The sequence below is a fragment of the Schistocerca cancellata genome, chromosome 10 (genome assembly GCF_023864275.1).
Source record: "Schistocerca cancellata isolate TAMUIC-IGC-003103 chromosome 10, iqSchCanc2.1, whole genome shotgun sequence".
NCBI lineage: Eukaryota > Metazoa > Arthropoda > Insecta > Orthoptera > Acrididae > Schistocerca > Schistocerca cancellata.
Window position 1 is genome coordinate 54,235,988 of NC_064635.1, and position 22,402 is coordinate 54,258,389.

Below are 22,402 nucleotides of genomic sequence, written 5' to 3' on the forward strand. Positions count from 1 at the left end.
TGTCTATCTGGAGGGATCCTTCTTACCCAGCCAACACCTAAAACCCTGGGCTCTTTCCAGGGACAAGATTTGCTTCTTCCTCCACAACCCCACTTCCAAATCAGCTTCATCTGGTCCCTCTCAACTCAATGAGCCAGATTCCTCGATGCCAACCTCCACCTCTCAGAAGGCTCCATAAATAACTCTGTTTATATCAAGTGCACCAAATACCAAGGTACCCATTCCATGTCAGAAAGTCTTTTACATACAGTCCTGCCACGTGTGGATGCCACATCTGCAGTGGAAAGCAAAAGTTGTCAAAATATACCGATAATCTTCCAGAGCCTTTATTGACTGACAATATCCTATTCAGTTCATCCATAAACAGATTTCCCATGCCATCGCCCATTAACCAGCCATTGACCAGAACTCATCTAATCATCCAGTTGCACCCTGACTTGAGGAGTCCAACTACATCCTTCACCAGAGCTCTGACTACCTCTCACTGTGCCCTGAGATGAGGGATATTCTACCCACATCATGCACAGTAGTGGTCTGCTAACCACATAATATCCTTCTCCATCCCTACTCCAATCCTGCACCCATGGGCCATTCCCTTGTGGTTGACCCATATGTAAGTTCTGTCCCATACAACCCCTACCATCTCCTACTACAGTCCTGTCACATGCACTTACTAAAAAAAAAAAAAAAAAACCAGCCAAGTGTGAAAGCAGCCATGTTATATATCAGCTATGCTGCACTTACTGTACAGTGCACTATGTGGCCGCAACAAGTAACCAAGAGTCCTCTCACATGGATGGCCATTGTCAAAATGCGGCCAACTGATAACTTGACCATCCAGCTGCCAAATTTGCTACACAACACAACACTAATGAAGTCAACAGCTGTTTCACTATATGAGCCCTTTGGATACTACCTTACAGCATAAACTCTGAACTATGCATTTGTGAACTGTCTCGGCACTGTATGCAGCACTCTCCCAATTCCTTGCCCCCCCCCCCCCTCCCCCATGTCTAAACCTCTGCTAACCTCTCTCCCTTTCCACCACCACCTTTTTGTGCATCCTCCCCTACCCGCTCCCCACTTCTATCTACCCAGGCAAGTGTTTTCAATAATAAATATTCAACAATCAGTCTCACTGCTACTCCATGCACGCGCCTGTGTGTGTGTGTGTGTGTGTGTGTGTGTGTGTGTGTGTAGTCTTACTAGAAAAAGAGTAAGAGCTTGAAGGCTAGTGTTAACTGGTTTCTGTTTCATATTTCTATGTGCGATGCGCCAGTCCTTTATAGTCAAGTGGTTGCGTTTCACTTATTTTATGCATTTTCCGATCCAGGAATTGCCGTTATTGATCTACAAACTAGGGAAAGGTAAGTGAAGTAGTTGTGTTTATACAAAATAATAATTTTTAGCATGGCAAGTGAAATCATAGTAGATTAAATAAAGGGAAACTGGAGCATAAGAGTTGGATGGTAAATAACCCCTCCTACTGACATACATCTGTTTTCCTTCATTTCAGCTACTAGTTTCACTTGCCCATTAAAAACTTTTTTCTTTTTTATAGCAAAATGCTTCATTTACCTGCCTAATCTCACTTTTATATCATATCTGTGTGGAATACTGGACCTACTGAACGCAAGATTATTTTTTCAGCCACTCACTTGGAACATGTCACCAAAGATTATTGTTCAGTTTATTTTTTCCTCAGAAAAATTCATGTAATTAATTGTCAAGTTCAAGTTCATTATTTAATGTGTCACACATTTTATCAAAGTTCTATAGTTTTTCATAGCATTTTCACTGAAATAATTTCGTTCATCTTAAGTCATAGTTTTCATCTTTGGAAATGAACTGAGACACTCTGTATGTGCTCTAGTTTAAAATCTTTGATCCTACAAAAATTTCACAGCTACACATATTCCTCTTTGTACCTGATGATGGCATAACACCCGAAAACTGGTTTGTAAAAGAGAAAAAAAAGGAAAAAAAAGAAAAGAAAAAAAAAAAAGAAGTACTGTGGAATATTACACCATTGTCTTCAGTGTTTTCATCCATAATATATAAAACAACCAAGAACTGGTCAAAATTCAGTCAATGCAGTAATTTTTATTCCTTGAGGTTTTGGAACAATTGTTCTTTCCAATTTCTCTTTCAGCATTTATGTACAAAATATAGTTTTGCCTTCACTGACATCTCTACTCATACAATATATAATTGCAGAAATTATTTGTAGTATTTTCCCCAAGTCCCCTTCTCATGTTAGTTATGTTAAGATATTCAACAGGCAGATCTGTGAAAGTCAGCTATCAACAGCCACCAGATCAGGAATAGCAATACCAACAGCCTGGCTCTTGTAAAGAACAGGCAACAATTTTTTTATATTTGTAATTTATATTTTCAATTAATATAAAGCAAATTGGAATATCAACTTAATTCTGTTATCCCTTACTATGTAAGTCTGTAATAGGACCATCCCCATTTGTCAGTCACAATGTTGTGCCTTAGAAATTAATAATTTTTATGAACCTTCCCTTCCTCATTAAGATTTTTCTTCCCATACCCAGTCGTTGTAGAGGGGCACGCATGCCAATCAACAGCTTTCAAATTGATGGACCAGTGTCTGAGGCCAGTACAGAATCCTAAGGATGCAGCATAACCTAACACTCTTTCGATAACCCATCCAAAGCTGTGGCAGAGAGACATCATACCTGCACAGACTCGCTTGTGACCTCACTCTCTTGCATTTTAGTTCTGTGCCAGGGCAGCTGACTTAGGCTGTCCGTCCCTGCCTCTCTCGTACTTAAGCTGTGCGACAGAACAGATATGTTTAGGAGTGGGATTAAAATTTCAGATGCAAAAATATTCTAGAAACCCAAGACCTGGAGCAGAGGAAGCTGCTGGACACGGAAATGGGGAGACATCGTGCCAGCCTTCGCCTGGACGATTGAGATGTTACATCAGACTAAGTGCACAGATAGACTGGAACAGTTACAGCAAGTAACCACTCTGGTGACTTAAGCCAGTTTAGCACCTGGCCACGTTCGGAAAGATGCCAATACTTTACCAAATATGCCCACCGTGAGGGGCTTTGCTACAATGTACTAATGCACCACCGTCATGCAGTTGGCAGGTAGCATCACATTTAAGCCCGATCCCACTGTCATTCATCAGCTGTCATGGACCATGATGTGCAGTCAGTCCATGGCGCTCCACCCCATGCAGATGATGCAGCAGCTGCTGCCGCCATGAGCTACTGCTCAGCAGCCAAGGGGCTAGCATTCCCAGCCCAGTGGAATCGATGGCTATCCATTGTATACATTGTTAAGAAAGTAGCATTGCAATTCATCAATGCCTTCCTCTATCGTTGTACCTCCTGCTTCACAAGTAGCATGCCACAACCCACTACCTGCTGTTGTTATACTTTCTTATCTACACTGATTGGGGGGGTGGGGGGGGAATCACAACAACTAGAGTGAGTTGTGCGACATGAACGAAAGTTGATAGGCATGTTTCCACGTCTGAAAGATAATATCTGTTCAAATTTCGTTTGAGTTGTGTAAGAGTGGCACCACTATAAAGATGCAAATCAGGTTTGCTTTAAATACAAGCTGTAACAGTCATGAGCAATACTCACCTTTGAGATTGGGTGTGGCGCGAGTTGCTGTTAGTCAATAATTCCTTTAAGGCGACAAAGACCTCATCATCATCAGCTCACTGAATTTGAAAAAGGTCATCTAATAGGGCTATGAGTAGCTGGATGTTCCTTCCAGAATATTGCAGAAAGACATGGCAGGAATGTAGCTAGTGCACACTATTGCTGGCAGCAATGGTCACGAGAGTGTACGGTCACAAGAAGAGACGGCTCCGGATGGCCGTGGGGCACTACTGAGAGGGAAGATCGTCATGTTCAGTGTATAGCTCTGGCTAATCATACTGCATCTGCAGCAGCAGTTGGTACCACAGTGAGAAAAGGAACTGTTACCAATCGGTTACTTCACAGACACCCTGTAGCGTGTATACACTAACCCCAAACAACCACCATTTGTGACTTTAGCGGTGTCCAGCAAGAGCTCATTGAGAGGCAGGGTAGAGGCCTGTTGAGTTCTCTGATGAAAGCTGGTTCTGCCTCAATGCCAATGGTGGCTGTGTGTTGGTTAACAGGAGGCCAGTTGTGGGCCTGCAGCTGTGTGTGTGTGCGTGGGGGGGGGGGGGGGGGGGGGAGGAGGGGGTGATTTCAATGTGCGCTGTTGTGGTTATCCCATGCACCCTGACTGCAGATTTGTATGCCTGTCAGGTGATTTGACCAGCTGTACTGCCATTCACGAACAGCATTCCAGGGAGTGTTTTCCAAGAGGGTAATACTCGCCACATAACGCTGACAAAAGACATCTGTACAGCACAGTGCATGCTCGTTTGCATGCTGGCTTCAACATTCTGGCAGTTACACCAGTTATTAATGTACCAGAATTTCATATTTGGGATGGCTTCTCTTGCAGTTACATTAACCTGTGATCTTGCAATGTTAATCACTGAAGTATGTTAGCTAGACAAATATAGTCCCAGAATTTCATTCCTCTACATTAATTATTTTTGGTGTCACAGTTTCATTTTTCTGTCAGTGTGTATGTTAAGTGAGCCATGCAGTGGTTCTTATCAATACCCGAGGAGAGCGGCAAAAGACTATGTTGCTGCACACTGACATGATGGCCTTCACTGCAGCCCGATAGGACACGTGTGAAAGTGGGGATTTTAACACCGCACAGTGAGTACGAGGAGGGGGGGGGGGTGTCTTCACTGATCCTGCACTAGATCTTTTTTAGTATACGATGTGTGGAAGAGTGTAGAGGTGCCATGCATTGCAGTGGACGGGTTTTACCCTCTGTTTATTGGGGTGTGGTGCACCAAGAGGAAAGTTGTTATCAAACAGTTTTGTCTGGCAGCGTGTCACATTGTTGCACTGAAGTTTTCTGCTAGCCAAGGTTTAAACTTGCCTATTGGTTACTGAGACATATGTGCTGGTGATATACAGCCACATCATCTGTGCAGCAAGACTCAGTTGGATCTGGTGAATCTTTATATGTTAATCTGAGCCAGTGCGTTTTGTTCTGTGGGAGGCCCATTTTGATTGTACTGTCCCTGTTCATGCTTTGGCACTATTAGAAGTATTTCAGTTGAACATGGTTTTAAGTGGCTTTTCTTGTCAAAAATCAGTTTGCATTCCAATTAGTTTGTAGAAGTCTATTAATGGAAAGTATGAGCTAACTAGGCGCTGATGTTACATAAGCTGAAGATATTTGCGCCTTCGGATTGTGAAGTTGAGTGTACTGCCAAATAGAGCTTCATTAGTAATTATGCTTGGCAATCATTTCATGTTTTTATGTCCATGGAATCGTTATATTCCTTGTATATTCAAGTGTATAGGATGTGTGCAACTTTCCTTTCTGTGTGTTTTAGTTAAGTGGCCCATTGACACTAGTGGTACTTTTAACTTGTACAGTGCACACACATGAAATGTACAGGCCTGATACTTGGTGTGTTGACTAGGTGCCTTGATACAGAGGATCATATTAGGAATTCTTATTTGTTTTGAAACCTGTCTGTCTGTCAACCTTGCTAATAATCAAGTATTTAAAGCTGTAGCTGAAGTGTGTTACATTATTCTATTATTGGTTCAAGCTGTAACATTAATGGCCAAGATCTTTAATATAATTTTTTTATTTAGTTTCAATTGATGGTTCATTCAGAGTGCTTTGGTTTAACTGTATGAAATTAACTGCAATATGTTTTTTAGAAGATAGCCCACAATTTTCTTTGTGGAGACCTCTGGAAACTAAAAATGACCACTATATTAAAATCTTACTCTACTGCAGTCCAGTACCTACCATTCCACTGCTACATTCAGTTGCCACCATGGTAAACAGCCTTCAGCACATCAGTTCGATCCACTGAAGACATTGCTATCCCTCACTGGAAGTGAGGATGAATTACTGGAGATACTGAATGGAATTAACAGTTCCTGAGCACATAATGTAGAGTAAATGAAAGAAAGGGTAAAGAGAAGTAGCAGAAATTAGAGTACTGACAAAATTAAAATCAGAATTGAAGATAACAAAGTAGATGAAGGGAACGAAATTTGATACCATGGAAGCAAAGTAACATATGGCAGACACTGCAAGGAGGACAGCAAAAGCACAGGCAAAGAGAGCATTCTTTGCCAAGGGAAGTCTACTGGTATTAAGCCTTGGCTACAATCTGCAGAAGAAATTTCTGAGAATGTACTTTTCGAGCACAGTACTATATCGTTGTGAATCGTGGCCTGTGGGAAAACTGAAAAATAAGATAAACAAACCATGAGAGATGTCTGTGGTGCAGAAGAAGGTTGAAAAATTGGACGGGCAGATAATGTAAGCAATGAGGTGGTTCTCCACAGAATTGGTGAAGACAGAAGTATGTAGAAACATTGAAAAAATGGATAACAGGATATGTGTTGAGACATTAGGGATTAACTTTCCATTGTATTGAAGGGAGCAGTAGGGTGTAAAATCAGTAGGGGGAACCAGAGATTGGAACATTGTGTACAAGTGCTACTGTGAGACAGAGGTTGGCAGATGAGAGGAAGTTGCAATGGGTCATTCCAAAGACTGATGAGAAAAATAAAGAAATAAAATTGAATTTAACTGTGTCTCTATTGTTCTGAATTTTAGACTAAAATATTTTCCTTTCAAATATCTTAATTTTGGGCACCCATCCCACTAGCCTATGGGATTAGCACAATATGACTATCCTTGCTGAAGGGTCCCATTGTAAACTGAATCACAGCAATAAATGCAGATATTTTCATTGTATTTGTGACACTCAACCACCTCTGACAACCACATTTCCCAACCCACCCATTCCCCACTCAGCATATTATACAGTAAGCAGTGCTATGGGCAAGTAGAACAAATAAAGAAGCTACTGAGAAAAAGAGAGAGATACTGACCACAACTGGAGGTTGACTTTGGTGTTCTGGTCATACTGCAGTGTCTTCAGGGCAAAGTCTGCTCCGATGGTAATCTTGTAGTTGGATGAGAATTTGCCTGTGAAGAAACAGAAATATCACTCTAATTACAAATTTTACTTTCATACTATGTTTTTGGCAACTGTTAGAAGTACTAAAGCAGACAGTAGTTTTAACACCTTATTGAAGTGGTGCACTCATAAGAATTTTTTTGAACTCTGGTGTGATTAAAGTTTCAACTCTAGCATCTGGTCAGAAAGATGACAGGTGGTACCATACAGTTTCTATTCACCATCCCTAAACTGTATCCCAAACTGCTGTACAGTGTTCCATGGAGTGAAACTACAGAAGAAATCAGTCCAGCAGATGGGTGTTTTAAGTTTGGTGGTTCAATAGGTGCTCTTTGCAAGGAGTAGGCTGTGTGTTGAGTATCTATAAATACAATAAATTCCCAGTTGTAGATTAAAAAATTGTGGAAGTGTTAAGAGAAATGCTTTTAAAGGACTATTGTTCAAATTATATTACTCTATGGGCCATGCGGTTTGAGGTGCCATGTCACGGATTGCATGGCCCCTCCCGCCGGAGGTTCGAGTACTCCATCAGGCAAGGATGTGTGTGTTCTTACTAGCATAAGTTAGTCTAGGGACTGATGACCTCAGCAGTTTGGTCCCTTAGGAGTTCACACACATTTGAACACATTACTCTATTGGGAAAATTTCTGACAATGATGGAGAGAAATTTACAAAAATTAACAGTGTTGGAAATGAATTAATGAGGCACAGTTAGTGAATATCAGTGCTACAAAGGAAGACTAGCAAAGACATAAAAAGAATAAAGGGAGTAAAACAAGATATGCTTCAAACATGAAGGGACAAAGAATGAAACAGTATAGGATTATATTAGATATACTTTTTGTTCCACTGATCAATAGTACTGTGGCTTTTCTGAATATAGTGACTGACCATGCACAGAAAACTCCAACTTATTAAGATCAGGCACTTCTATTAAGGTTTGTATAATTACACAAAACACAAGAAAAACAATACAGAAAATCACAACATGGACATCATAACCCAAGTCCATGAGAACAATCCAAAGCACAACGAGTCCCCAAAGACCATTTATTCTGCACTTTGCAGGTGGCAGTTACTGGCAGACAATGGTTGTCACAGTGCTGTCCACAAGTGCTGAGGAGATGACAGATGCCGTGTGTATGAATGCATGTAAGCTTTTCTGTACCTGAAGGACAACTTTACTGATCTATCCTAACTGATACTGAAGAATACGCAGCATATATTTACAAAAAGGAGATCTGTTCATGTTCCTTCCACAGATCATATTCAAAATGGCCTTCATGGATATGGACTAGGTCAAACAAATATTACCATTTAATTCTACTAAGTAATTTGTCAATTTAGTAGAAAATCCTTAAGGCTTCTCTTCATTTGTAGCTAAGGGTCTTCGACAAAGACATTATGACCCAGTGCCGGGGTGTGAGCACCTTGGAAACAGCAACCTTGTTGGCTGTTTGTGTGTTTCTGTCATGCGCACCTAGGGAAAGTGGCTGAAGGATGGTGGAACCATGAATATAGATGTTCACAGCCTGCTGTAGAATGTGAAGGTCAGATGCTTGCCAATTCTGTAGAGCAGAATAAGCAAAGATCTGACAACAGAGTACAATGCTAATGCAGGCTTGAGTATTTCAGAGTGCACAGTTTAGCAAATACTGTTAAAAATTGAGCTACACAGCAGATGACCTCTACGTGTTTCCACGTTAATGATGACATTATCAGCTAATGATTGCTCTGAGTAGGGTTTATTGAAATTGGGCTGTCGTTCAACAGAAACATGTCACCTAGTTGGATGAACCCTGATTTTTCTTTTTTTTTTTTTTTTTTTTTTTTTTCCCCTCCACCAAGTCAACGGTTTGCATCCAGATATGCCGTCATCCAGGTAAGTGGCTGCTTGGAACATACATTGCACCACAGACACAGGCCATTTGTAGCAGCTTTATGCTATGGGGGACATTCTTCTGTTCTTCCATGGGAACTTTATTATTATTATTTCTTTCCTTTCTCAGACATTATGTCTGGTTAAAAATGGAAAGTGATGCAGACCTTGATCAAGCGTGACTTCCTTTTAACTGTACGGTATATGTTACGTTGCATTTACGGACTTTCGGGTAATTGAACATGTATCAATAATTACAGATTTCTGTAGTTGTATATATACGTTTGGGTGTAGCTGTATTGCGTTGATGTACTGGTGGATATTGTGTGGTATGACTCCTGTAGTTGATAGTATAATTGGTATATGTCAACTTTATCCTGATGCCACATGTCCTTGACTTCCTCAGCCAGTTGGATGTATTTTTCAATTTTTTCTCCTGTTTTCTTCTGTATATTTGTTGTATTGAGTTGGATATTTCGATTAGTTGAGTTAATTTCTTCTTTTTATTTGTGAGTATGATGTCAGGTTTGTTATGTGGTGTTGTTTTATCTGTTATAATCGTTCTGTTCCAGTATAATTTGTATTCATCATTCTCCAGTACATTTTGTGGTGCATACTTGTATGTGGGAACATGTTGTTTTATTAGTTTATGTTGCATGGCAAGTTGTTGTATTATTTTTGCTACATTGTCATGTCTTCTGGGGTATTCTGTATTTGCTAGTATTGTACGTCCACTTGTGATGTTATCTACTGTTTCTATTTGTTGTTTGCAAAGTCTGCATTTATCTGTTGTGGTAGTGGGATCTTTAATAATATGCTTGCTGTAATATCTGGTGTTTATTGTTTGATCCTGTATTGCAATCATGAATCCTTCCGTCTCACTGTATATATTGCCTTTTCTTAGCCATGTGTTGGATGCGTCTTGATCGATGTGTGGCTCTGTTAGATGATATGGGTGCTTACCATGTAGTGTTTTCTTTTTCCAATTTACTTTCTTCATATCTGTTTATGTTATGTGATCTAAAGGGTTGTAGAAGTGGTTATGAAATTGCAATGCTGTAGCCGATGTATTTATACGAGTGATTGCTTTGTGTACTTTGCTAGTTTCTGCTTGTTCTAGAAAGAATTTTCTTAAATTGTCTACCTGTCCATAATGTAGGTTTTTTATGTCGATAAATCCACTTCCTCGTTCCTTTCTGCTTAATGTGAATCTTTCTGTTGCTGAATGTATGTGATGTATTCTATATTTGTGGCATTGTGATATTGTAAGTGTATTGAGTGCTTCTAGTTCTGTGTTACTCCATTTCACTACTCCAAATGAATAGGTCAATATTGGTATCGCATAAGTATTTATAGCTTTTGTCTTGTTTCTTGCTGTCAATTCTGTTTTCGGTGTTTTTGTTAGGCTTTGTCTATATTTTTCTTTTAGCTCTTCTTTAATATTTGTATTATCTATTCCTATTTTTTGCCTGTATCGTAGATATTTATAGGCTTCTGTTTTTTCCCATTGCTTTTTATGCAGTCGATGTGGTTATCCAATAAGTTATCTTCTTGTTTAGTGTGTTTTCCCTTGACTATGCTATTTTTCTTACATTTGTCTGTTAATAATAATAATAATAATAATAATAATAATACGAACGCACCATGACAGCTGTGGACCATGTGAATATTACTGCAGACCACCTGCATTCCTTCATGCCTTATGTCTTCCCCAAAGTGATAAATCTTGCAGCAGGATTATGCTCCATGCCACAAGGCCAGATCCTTGTCATGGAGGTTGGAGGAGCATGAGAGTGAACTCACATAGATGTCTTGGCAATGGAATTCGCCTGATCTGAAGCCGACAGAAAACATTTGTAATGCTGTGCCGCATACCTGCTGAAACCCACAAAGGACTTGTCTAATGCATGCCATGCCATCCATTCCTAAGGTTGACCAACACGCCATTAAGGAGGCAGCCACGTTTTGGCTGCTCAGCATATATTGTGTAATAAAATGTGCAGCTTACAACAGATGGTACTTTGATTCAAAATATTTGTGATTTTAAGCTCTATTACATTCTCATATTGACTCTGCACGTCCCCTACTCTCATTTTATTCTCATATTCTCTATGCAAGGTGCTCAATAGATCCTCAAGAATTGATACTGTCCTCATTGGATACAGATTCTCTAAATTTACCCTACAAAGAATGGGCGAAATCAACATCAAATTTTTTTTGAAAACACTCATTGCTCTTTCCTTGGAATTTCTTTTATAGTTTGTTCTTATGAACCGTTTTTACAAGGGTAAGTCAATAAATATCCGCCACTTTTTTTTATAACTTACTACAAGAAGAGCAAAAATTTTTATTGATAGTTTTCAACATAGTCGCCCTGCTTTTCAGTGCACTTTGGTCCAACATTGCACAAGCTTTCCAGTACCTCCAAAAAATGGTTTTGGGTTTCACAGTAAGCCATGTACGCACTGCTTCCTTCAGCTGTTGATCGGAACTGAATCGATGGCCTCTTAAAATGTTTCCTATGATGATACATTTAGAAAACGTTTCATCTTCATTAGCATGACAGCCCAGTAGTCGCTGACAGTTGTTGATTTTGTTTGTTTGTTCTGTTTTTAGGGCGCAAAACAACTAAGGTCATATGCACCCCTGTCAAAACCGTAGCAAACTAAGATGAAGGAGTTAAAAGTGGCTACACATTAAGCCCTGTCAACGAAGGGAAAGGCAGCTAAAACAAGACTTGGAGAAAGGTCCATAAATATGCCATAGACAACAGAGGTCTTGAAATAAGGATTAAATGTCCTTCACCATATTGCTACGACAGATAAAAAATAAAACGCGGTTGACAGCTCACGTGTCGTTCGCTAAAATGGACGATAAAGCAGACCACAAATAGAAATTAGAAAGTAAGCGGTTTGAAAAATGGGCATTCCATCAGGAAATGGCGAACTGTCAATGATTGAGGACAATGGGCACAAAGTGGATGGGGATCAGTACTAAATGAATGATGATGGCTAAAAAGGCAGTGCCCAATACCCGACCTAACTAAAATGATCTCCTTGTGGTGAGATGGGCAAGAGGTGGTCAGCCAAGCCGCTGGGAAAGGTTTAATTCCTTTTTGAAGGGAGCCAGTGGTGATGCCAAAGTGACACCACCTGCTGACGACAACACAGACGTCACTGGAGGGAACGGAAAAACTAGCAGGCCAAGGTACAAGGACCGCAGCCACGGTAGCAGCGTCAGTGGCCTCGTTTCCCTTCAGACCGAGGTGACCGGCGACCCGCACAAACATCAGAGTGCCTCCATCAGGAGTAAGAGAAAGCATTCCTGGACCCGCTGCACTAAGGGATGGTCGGTGTACAGCACATAGAGGCTCTGAAGTGCACTGAGAGTTGGAGCAAATGACACAATTGAAAAAACTGCCACCTGATACAAAGCGAAGAGCTCCGCTGTAAATACTGAGCACTGTTCCGGAAGCCAATACCATTAATCGTCAGTGCCAATGACGAAGGCACACCCAACCGTGGTCAGTCCCACAGCCATTAGTGTACACAAAGGTACTATTGCGAAGGTCGAGAAACTTAATGGCGATAGAGCAAGTCTGAAGTAGTGTTCTCAGGAAGCGAATGAAGTTCAAAGTGAACACAGGCCACCGTATGAAGCCAAGGCGGTGAATGGCTCACATCCATTGGGAAAGTGACAGGTAGCATAAAGTTAAGCTGCTGGCTGAAATCGAAGTCCAGGAGGTAACAGAGAAGAGGGATGTGTCCCGTACTGGTGGTCAAAGGAGTCATCGAAGAAGGTGGCACAGAATGTGTGGCCAGGCATAGCAGACAAACAGCAATCATATCTGCTAAGGAGAACATCACAGCAGTATGACAGCCGTTGTTTGGCAGCTTCTGCATACAGAATCTCAACTGGGCTAATGTAAAAGGTACCAGTGGCCAAATGGGTACCATGATGGTGGACTGCATTGATACTGCATAAGATGGACGGATGCATAAACGAAACAATCATCATAGTCTAGTTCCGAAAGGACAAGAGATCAGCACCAACGGAGGAGGGTGATCTGATCCGCTCCCCAGGAAGTACCACTGAGGACACGTAGGGCATTAAGGAACTGGGTACAGCAGGTGGCCACGTAAGATATGTGAGGACCAAGAAAGTTTCCTATCGCACATGTGCCCCAGGAGTTTTGTAGTTTCAGTAAACGGAAGAGCAACATGCCCAAGATGTAAAGATGGTGGAAGAAACCCAATGCACCACTAGAAATTCGTAGAGATGGTTTTGTAAGGAGATCGAATCTAAGGGCACTATGGATAACTAATGCACCATGTTAGGCTTCCTTTCCCATATGGCCCGCACTTCTGTAGAATTTGGAAAGTGCAAGGTCAAACCATAAAATGGGACCTGAACTTATAGGGCCGAAAAGTGTGAGACTCCTTTTACTCGCCTCTTACAACAGGCAGGGATACCTCGGGCGTATTCTAATCCCTGGACCCACAGGGGGGAAGAAGAGTATTGCCCAAGCCTCCCTCACTTGTTTCCAGGGGAAGAAGGCAGGGTGTTGGTGGTTGGAGCTCCAAATCTCCGCAAAATAGCGGTCCAAGATGTTGGAGATAGCAGTAGGGTCCACTATGACATCACTGGATACTGTCAGGCTGGAAAATGGGGAATGGACCTTGGTGCCAGAGAGCATCGGAGGTTGGCCCACATGACGAAATGGCAAGTGGAACTATTAAAAGAACTAGTAAATAAAGTCCAGCTAGCTTTTTTGCTATCCCAAAGAATGCGACGACACCGCGCACGTAACTGTTTATAATGAATGCAGTTTGCCATTGTAGAATGACGGTTAAAAACGCGGAGAGGACATCACTGCACGCGACTCTCATTGCGCCACGCCTCAGTCAACCAAGAGACCAGGACATGGCGCAGTAAAGATAAAGTGTGAGGAATAGAACATTCTGCAGACGTAAGGATAATGTTTGTAATCAAAACTGGGGAAATGTTGTTCATCGAAGGTCACCAAGGAGGAGCAAAGCCTCCAGTCAGCTTCAGAAAGCTGCCTTTTGGGTGTGCACGTGGGTGGGGTAGGAGTCAGCAAACGGACAGCACATAGGAAAGGGTCACTCGGGTATGTATCAGAGAGAACGGACCACTCGAGATGATGGGCAGTGCAAGAGGAGAGGTCCAAATGGGAATAGGAATGTGTGGAGTCTGAAAGGAACGTGGGTGTTCCCCTATTAAGACAAAGGAGGTTAAATTGATCTAAGGCGCTGCAGTCATGGACTGTGTGGCTGGTCCCGGCAGAGGTTCGAGTCCTCCCTCGGGCATGGGTGTGTGTGTTTGTCCTTAGGATAATTTACGTTAAGTAGTAAATAAGCTTAGGGACTGATGACCTTAGCAGTTAAGTCCCATAAGATTTCACACACATTTGAACATTTTTGGTTAAATTGATTAAGGTCAGCCAAGAGGGTATCTGACTGGTTCTCAAAGAGCCCAAAAGTGGATGGTGTGCATTAAAGTCACTGAGCAGCAGAAAAGGGCTGAGGGATTTGCCCAATAAGCTGGAGGATGTCTGTCCTGGTGACATCAAATGATAGAGGGACATAAATGGTACACACAGAAAAGGCGAATGTTCAAATATGTGTGAATTCCTAATGGTCCAAACTGCTGAGGTCATCGGTCCCTAGACTTGTGCACTATTTGAACAATCTTTAACTTACGCTAAGGACAATACACTCATGGCCATACATGCCCAAGGGAGGACTCGAACCTCTGGTGGGAGGGGAAGAGGTGAAGTGAGGGGAAAAAAAAATGCGGACTGCAACAGCTTGCAGCGGGGTGGTCAGGGAGATGGTTGGGACTATGAATGTCATCCTGGATAAGCAGCATAACTGCCTCATGAGATGCTATGCCGTCCTGGGGGGGAGGTCAAAGCAGACCGGAAAGAAATGCAAGCGGTCAGAGCAGTCTTAAGGACGCAATTTTGTTTCCTGGAGGTAGAGAACAAGTGGACGCTGCGATTCCAAGAGCAGCCTTAATTCCTCCTTGTTGGATCTAAGGCCGCAATCGCCCCTTTTGAGGAGAGTCATGACAAGGATAGGGGAGGAGGGAAAAAATGATGTGGTGTCACCTTGCCGGCTGCCGAGTACCAGTCTTCGCAAACTCTTTGATACAGGGCACAGAGGCTGGAGGATCCTGCCCCATGAGATCTACAGAGGCACGACATTCTCCTTCTGTTGATCTGCAGAGTCCAGGGCAGAAAAGTGGTTGCTGGTGCGCACCGGCGACACGGAGGTCGGCCGGGTGAGGGTATCACGTGGCAACACTGCTGAAGAGAATCTTCGAGTCAGTGAGGGAGAAGACCGTTTGCCTCTGTTTGATTTCTTGGAGCCTTTGTGGGTGACAGATGACGATTCAGATGTTTGTTGGCTGAAAGGACATAAAAAGTCTGCGGGAGTATTCCTTCTGTCCTTTCTGGCTTGCCTTTTATGTAGCAGGTAACTTCGCACCATGCAGCAAAATTTTGGTGGCTTGTTGCGCAGCTGGAGGAATGGGAGACAGAGGTGATACCGTGACATTGAGCGATTTTACAACTACATTGCTGAATCTGAGGTCGCATGTCCGTGTGGCCACGTCCTTCATGTGGCGGGATGTAGCAAGAACAGTATTGTACGTGCCGGATGGTAAAATGCAGTGTTTCCAACTAGTCAAGTACTTGCGAGCGACCGGGTAAGGCACTTTTTGCTTCACCCAGATCTCCTGGACAACTCCCTCATCAAGATATACAGGAAAATCTCGGGAAGAGGCTGCACGGTCGCCATTGCAATTGATACACCAGGGAGATGGAGGCAAACAATCGCCCTCGTGAGCATCCCTTCTACAGGTTACACACTTGGCTGGGGGGGGGGGGGGGGTCAAAGGACAGACGATTGTGGTTGTAACGACGACACTAGTAGCAGCACATCGGAATTGGAATGTATGGTCAGACTGTGATAACTTCATAGCCTGCTTCGATCTTTGATGGAAGCACTACTCTGCTAAACGTGAGAAAAAGAGTGTGTGTAGGCGCTAAGGACGCAGATACCGTTTCACATCACCCTATGAACTGCAATGATGCTCTGATCAGAGAGGTACGTTTGGATTTCTGCCTTGGTCAGACCATCAGCCTAGTGTAAATAACACCACGAAGAATTCTGTTCAATGGGCCACGATACAAACAGGATAGCCATGGAGGAGTGAAGCTGCAAGCAGTTGTTATGCTTGAGATTCAGAAGTAGTCACCAAAAGCGAAGTGCCACTGCGTAAATGAGAGCAGAATTTCACAGGGCCGGCAATTACATCAACGCCTCCCTGAATAATAAACGGATTTACCATAGCAAAGAACTGACTGTCTTGAGTACGTGAAACCATGAGGAACTGTGGTGCAGCTGGAGGGTCTTTCAATCGTTAGCTTCGTTCCGTTTACATTCAGTAGACATAGACTATGAAGATGACGACTGGCTCACTGCGAGAAAACTACCATGATTGCCAGCATCTCCGATGATACGCTCCAACCAGCTGGGGCCCATCCCTTCAGAGGGGGTGCACCCATCTTAGGAGCTTTTTCACACCTGAGGTCACACCTCCCGAACACCTCACAGTGGGACAAATAGGCAATTTTGGAAGGTAACAGCGCAGGCAGTTACCCCTCCCAGACCTGGCCTATACCAGGGGGTACATGCGAACCATACTTGTCGACCTGGGGCTCGGAATTATTCGTTACCCTGTCACCTATTGCACGTCGGACGCGAGGGCCGGCCTTCAGGAGTGCACAGGGAGGAGGAAGAAAAAGAGGAACCACAAACGCTGGAGCAGAGGAAGGATCAGAGAAGGGGAACGAAGAATAAAAAGGATGAAGAAACAGTAGAGATTGTTCTGATGTCAGGCTACTGAAAATGCAGAACACATTCCCAAATATATCCTAGATATGTTCCCCAAGGGAGGAGGAAAAGAATAGCAAGAGTATAGACTTGTAGCATGGGAGGGAAAAGATGCTGCGAAGGCTGGCTCCCTGTGGTAGCCAAGCACGAACCTGCCAAAGAGCGGTGAGCCCCTGGAAAGATTTTAATTTCATGCTCTTCGTCGAGTTGTTCTGTAATCCATCCCCCAACGTTTTTGTGAAAGTTGAGCCTATTACGCACGATTTTGTATGAAGAACCATTAATAATCTACGTAGGGCTATGGTTTGCCAAATCAACAGTCACTCGTCCATTTTTCAGAACCAAGGCACGGACTTGTTCACTATTGGCTTCATATACACTCCTGGAAATTGAAATAAGAACACCGTGAATTCATTGTCCCAGGAAGGGGAAACTTTATTGACACATTCCTGGGGTCAGATACATCACATGATCACACTGACAGAACCACAGGCACATAGACACAGGCAACAGAGCATGCACAATGTCGGCACTAGTACAGTGTATATCCACCTTTCGCAGCAATGCAGGCTGCTATTCTCCCATGGAGACGATCGTAGAGATGCTGGATGTAGTCCTGTGGAACGGCTTGCCATGCCATTTACACCTGGCGCCTCAGTTGGACCAGCGTTCGTGCTGGACGTGCAGACCGCGTGAGACGACTCTTCATCCAGTCCCAAACATGCTCAATGGGGAACAGATCCGGAGATATTGCTGGCCAGGGTAGTTGACTTACACCTTCTAGAGCACGTTGGGTGGCACGGGATACATGCGGACGTGCATTGTCCTGTTGGAACAGCAAGTTCCCTTGCCGGTCTAGGAATGGTAGAACGATGGGTTCGATGACGGTTTGGATGTACCGTGCACTATTCAGTGTCCCCTCGACGATCACCAGTGGTGTACGGCCAGTGTAGGAGATCGCTCCCCACACCATGATGCCGGGTGTTGGCCCTGTGTGCCTCGGTCGTATGCAGTCCTGATTGTGGCGCTCACCTGCACGGCGCCAAACACGCATACGACCATCATTGGCACCAAGGCAGAAGCGAGTCTCATCGCTGAAGACGACACGTCTCCATTCGTCCCTCCATTCACGCCTGTCGCGACACCACTGGAGGCGGGCTGCACGATGTTGGGGCGTGAGCGGAAGACGGCCTAACGGTGTGCGGGACCGTAGCCCAGCTTCATGGAGACGGTTGCGAATGGTCCTCGCCGATACCCCAGGAGCAACAGTGTCCCTAATTTGCTGGGAAGTGGCGGTGCGGTCCCCTACGGCACTGCGTAGGATCCTACGGTCTTGGCGTGCATCCGTGCGTCGCTGCGGTCCGGTCCCAGGTCGACGGGCACGTGCACCTTCCGCCGACCACTGGCGACAACATCGATGTACTGTGGAGACCTCACGCCCCACGTGTTGAGCAATTCGGCGGTACGTCCACCCGGCCTCCCGCATGCCCACTATACGCCCTCGCTCAAAGTCCGTCAACTGCACATACAGTTCACGTCCACGCTGTCGCGGCATGCTACCAGTGTTAAAGACTGCGATGGAGCTCCGTATGCCACGGCAAACTGGCTGACACTGACGGCGGCGGTGCACAAATGCTGCGCAGCTAGCGCCATTCGACGGCCAACACCGCGGTTCCTGGTGTGTCCGCTGTGCCGTGCGTGTGATCATTGCTTGTACAGCCCTCTCGCAGTGTCCGGAGCAAGTATGGTGGGTCTGACACACCGGTGTCAATGTGTTCTTTTTTCCATTTCCAGGAGTGTATGATCATAGCTGGACGCTACGCTCTTTCCTCGTAATTCATGCCGTCTGACCACTCCTGAACTGTTCATCCCGTTGGCAAACACTTCACCAATACCACTTCGTCTTGAGCTGGAAGTCTTCTGTGAATTGCCGCTCCTGGTACACCTTGAGGCCACAAATGACGAGTGAGGGAACGTTCTTCTATGGTACAAACACAGATTGTCGCGGCCATCTTTATGTCTCAACAGCGCAAAGCGGACTGGTGAGATAATGATACAACCTACCACAGACGAAGAAAATAGTGCCATCTAGCGACTCGTGTGCACAAAAACCGTATAGCGAACCTGGAGACAATCACAGCAAAATTGCAGACCCTTATTGACTTTTCCCTCGTGTATTAGCAGCGCTTTTGTGCATTCTTGCTCTGCCGCCTTGCCTACTTGATAAGCACTACATTGTTGGGCAACACTCTTAGTAATGGTTGAACTACTGTTTCACGTGCAGTCTCCAATACGGCTGGAACACACCTCCCCAGAACAAATCTTCCAGTCGCTTCCTCTACTACTGATTTCGCATGTCCATTCTGAATCTCCTTTATTGTATGATTATATGATAGCGGAACAAACACTGGTAGCAGTTACTTCTGTAAAATATCTGGGAGTGTGCGTGCGGAACGATTTGAAGTGGAATGATTATATAAAATTAATTGTTGGTAAGGCAGGTACCAGGTTGAGATTCATTGGGAGAGTCCATCAACAAAGGAGGTGGCTTACAAAACACTCGTTCGACCTAGAGTATTGCTCATCAGTGTGGGATCCGTACCAGATCGGGTTGACGGAGGAGATAGATAAGATTCAAAGAAGAGCGGCGCGTTTCGTCACAGGGTTATTTGGTAACCGTGATAGCGTTACGGAGATGTTTAACAAACTCAAGTGGCAGACTCTGCAAGAGAGGCGCTCTGCATCGCGGTGTAGCTTGCTCGCCAGGTTTCGAGAGGGTGCGTTTCTGGATGAGGTATCGAATATATTGCTTCCCCCTACTTATACCTCCCGAGGAGATCACGAATGTAAAATTAGAGAGATTAGAGCGCGCACAGAGGCCTTCAGACAGTCGTTCTTCCCGCGAACCATACGCGACTGGAACAGGAAAGGGAGGTAATGACAGTGGCACGTAAAGTGCCCTCCGCCACACACCGTTGGGTGGCTTGCGGAGTATAAATGTAGATGTAGATGTACAGTCTGGAACCGCGCGACCACTACGGTCGTAGGTTCGAATCTTCCCTCGGGCATGGATGTGTGTGATGTCCTTAGGTTAGTTAGGTTTAAGTAGTTTTAAGTTCTAGGGGCCTGATGACCTCAGAAGTTAAGTCCCATAGTGCTCAGAGCCATTTGAATCATTTGAACTTATCAATTGACCTAATTTTCGACATCCTTGCACAGCTCTACATCTCAAACTCTTCGGCTGTATTCTTTACCATCATACAAGACTTATTTTATTATTTTATTTAATTGCGAATTCCGTTGATCCTGATAGCAATGGAGTTGCAAGGATATGGATCGAGTCAGTATTTTTATAATGGTAACAATACGGCAGCACACAATATGGTAAATACATGACAAAACTCATTGTAACAACATGGGACACTAGAAGAAATAAAAATATTACATACATCAGAATTAACACTTTCACGTACACATTCAGATTAACAATATCAAAGTATTTGAGCAACAATCTAACATTACAGCAACAAATAGTTTTATTTATGCTTACACTGCATGGCTAACTCGTTCGTATAATAAAAACTTGCTATGTGCTAAAAAATTCACTAATTGGATAGAATGACTTTTGTATTAGGTATTCCTTCAGTTTGCTCTCGAACTTTGGTGTTTCAGGAGCAAGACTTTTGATGACACTGGGTAGAGCATTGTAAATTTTGATGTCTGTATAATTTACTCCTTTCTGTACAAGGGTAGAGTTTGACTGGTTACTATGAAAGTCCTCTTTTGACCTCGTGTTGCGACCATGATATTCACTATTGGTTTTGAAGAGAGAGAGGTTTTTATTAATGAAACATACAAAGTAGTATATGTACTGAGATATCATTGTAAATACCCGTAGTTTCCTAAACAGCTTCCTGCATGAGTGCCTTGGTTGCACACCACTCATGATACGTGTAGCTCTCTTCTGCGCATTGAAAACTTTTTTTTGCCAAGGGCTGGTTGCGCCAAAAGATTGTTCCGTAAGCCAAAAGTGCATGGAAATATCCGAAATAAGCATCTCTTATGGCCTCCTTATGTGTGGTTGATGCGATTATGCGTGAGGCATATGTTGCAGAATGGAGCCTTTTTTCTAGATCTAGGATATGGATGGACCAATATAGCTTGCAGTCTATGTACACACCCAGGAACTTGGCTGAGTCGATTTGCTTTATTTGTTGTCCAATACAGTCTATATTTATATCCCCCTGTTCCTTATGTGCCATGTGAAACTGTACATAACACAGATTCTCAGAATTTTCTTCCTCAGACTAAGTCATGTGTGTGACACTAACGAACTTCTTTTGGTCTTTGCCTGTGATGGACTGCTTTTTATATCCTGCTCGCTTCGTCCGTCATGTATTATTTTGCTTCCAATGTAGCAGAATTATTTACCTTCATCTACTTGCTGTCCCCCAACCTCTTTGTTAACTTTATCGCTAGCCTCACTTTTTCTACAACTCTTCATTATTTCAGCCTTTATCCGTTTACTCTGAATCCATATTCTGTACTCATTACACTGAAGCGCAAAATCCATGGGATAGCGATATGCGGATATGGAAATGGCGACAGTCTCGCGTACACAAGATATAAAAGGGCAACAGATTGGCAAAGCCGTCATTTGTACTCAGGTAATTCATGTGAAAAGGTGTCTGATGTGATTATGGCCGCACAACACGACTTACCAGACACTGAATGCGGAATGGTAGTTGGAGCTACACACATGAGACATTCTGTTTTGGAAATCGTTAGCGAATTCTCTATTCCGAGATCCACCTGTCAAGAGTTAGCCAAGGACAACACCTTTCAGGCCCTCACCATTGATAACGCAGTGGCCGATAGCCTTCATTTAACGACAAAGAGCAGTGGGGTTTGCGTAGAGTTGTCAGTGCTGACAAGCAGTTCAAATTAGAGATGGGGGATCTACTCTTGAACTGATACGTAGAGTTGAATCTTTCAAAGGAGTGAACAATCAGTGATTCAGAAAAAAAGAATGGTAGCTCCAAACGTTTCCCACGGCAGAGAGAGAGAGAGAGGGAGAGAGAGAGAGAGAGAGAGAGAGAGACGGAGCATATCAGCAGCTCCTCTGCTGGTCACAGCACAGTGCACGCCACACAACACAGCCAGCGCCGGCCTCTGCCCTGCTTCTACCTTGGCTGCCTGCATTGTGCAGTGCCCCATTGGATTTTGTGTTTCACATATGCCGTGCTATCTCTGTGCGTCGTCTGCCGCGTGCAGTGTCTGGCGCAGCTTAACTTCGCATCGCACTCTGTCGGCGATCGTTTCAGTCGCACATCCTGCCCTCTGGGCAGTTGATGCGAGCAACAGGACAGAGAGCCACCTAGCGGATAACATAGGAACTACTTGCAACAACCTGCTCGCAAGGGAACGGACGATTTGTCTCGGAGCGGGTGAGTTCACCGCTCCCCCCACCCTCGGAACTCGCCCACTCAACGCTCACCCCACCGTTCTCGACTCTAGCCAGAGCGTTGAGCAA

The 22,402-nt window shown here is 43.9% G+C and overlaps 1 protein-coding gene across 1 annotated transcript in view; it reads right to left on the reverse strand.

Annotated features, from left to right (window-relative positions):
- Positions 1–22,402, reverse strand: part of LOC126106101 (ras-related protein Rab-32-like) — a 426,954-nt gene that overhangs the window by 35,746 nt on the left and 368,806 nt on the right. The window contains exon 3 of the mRNA XM_049912349.1: positions 6,980–7,076. Coding sequence (XP_049768306.1) covers positions 6,980–7,076 — 97 coding nt within the window. The remainder of the gene's footprint in view (positions 1–6,979; positions 7,077–22,402) is intronic.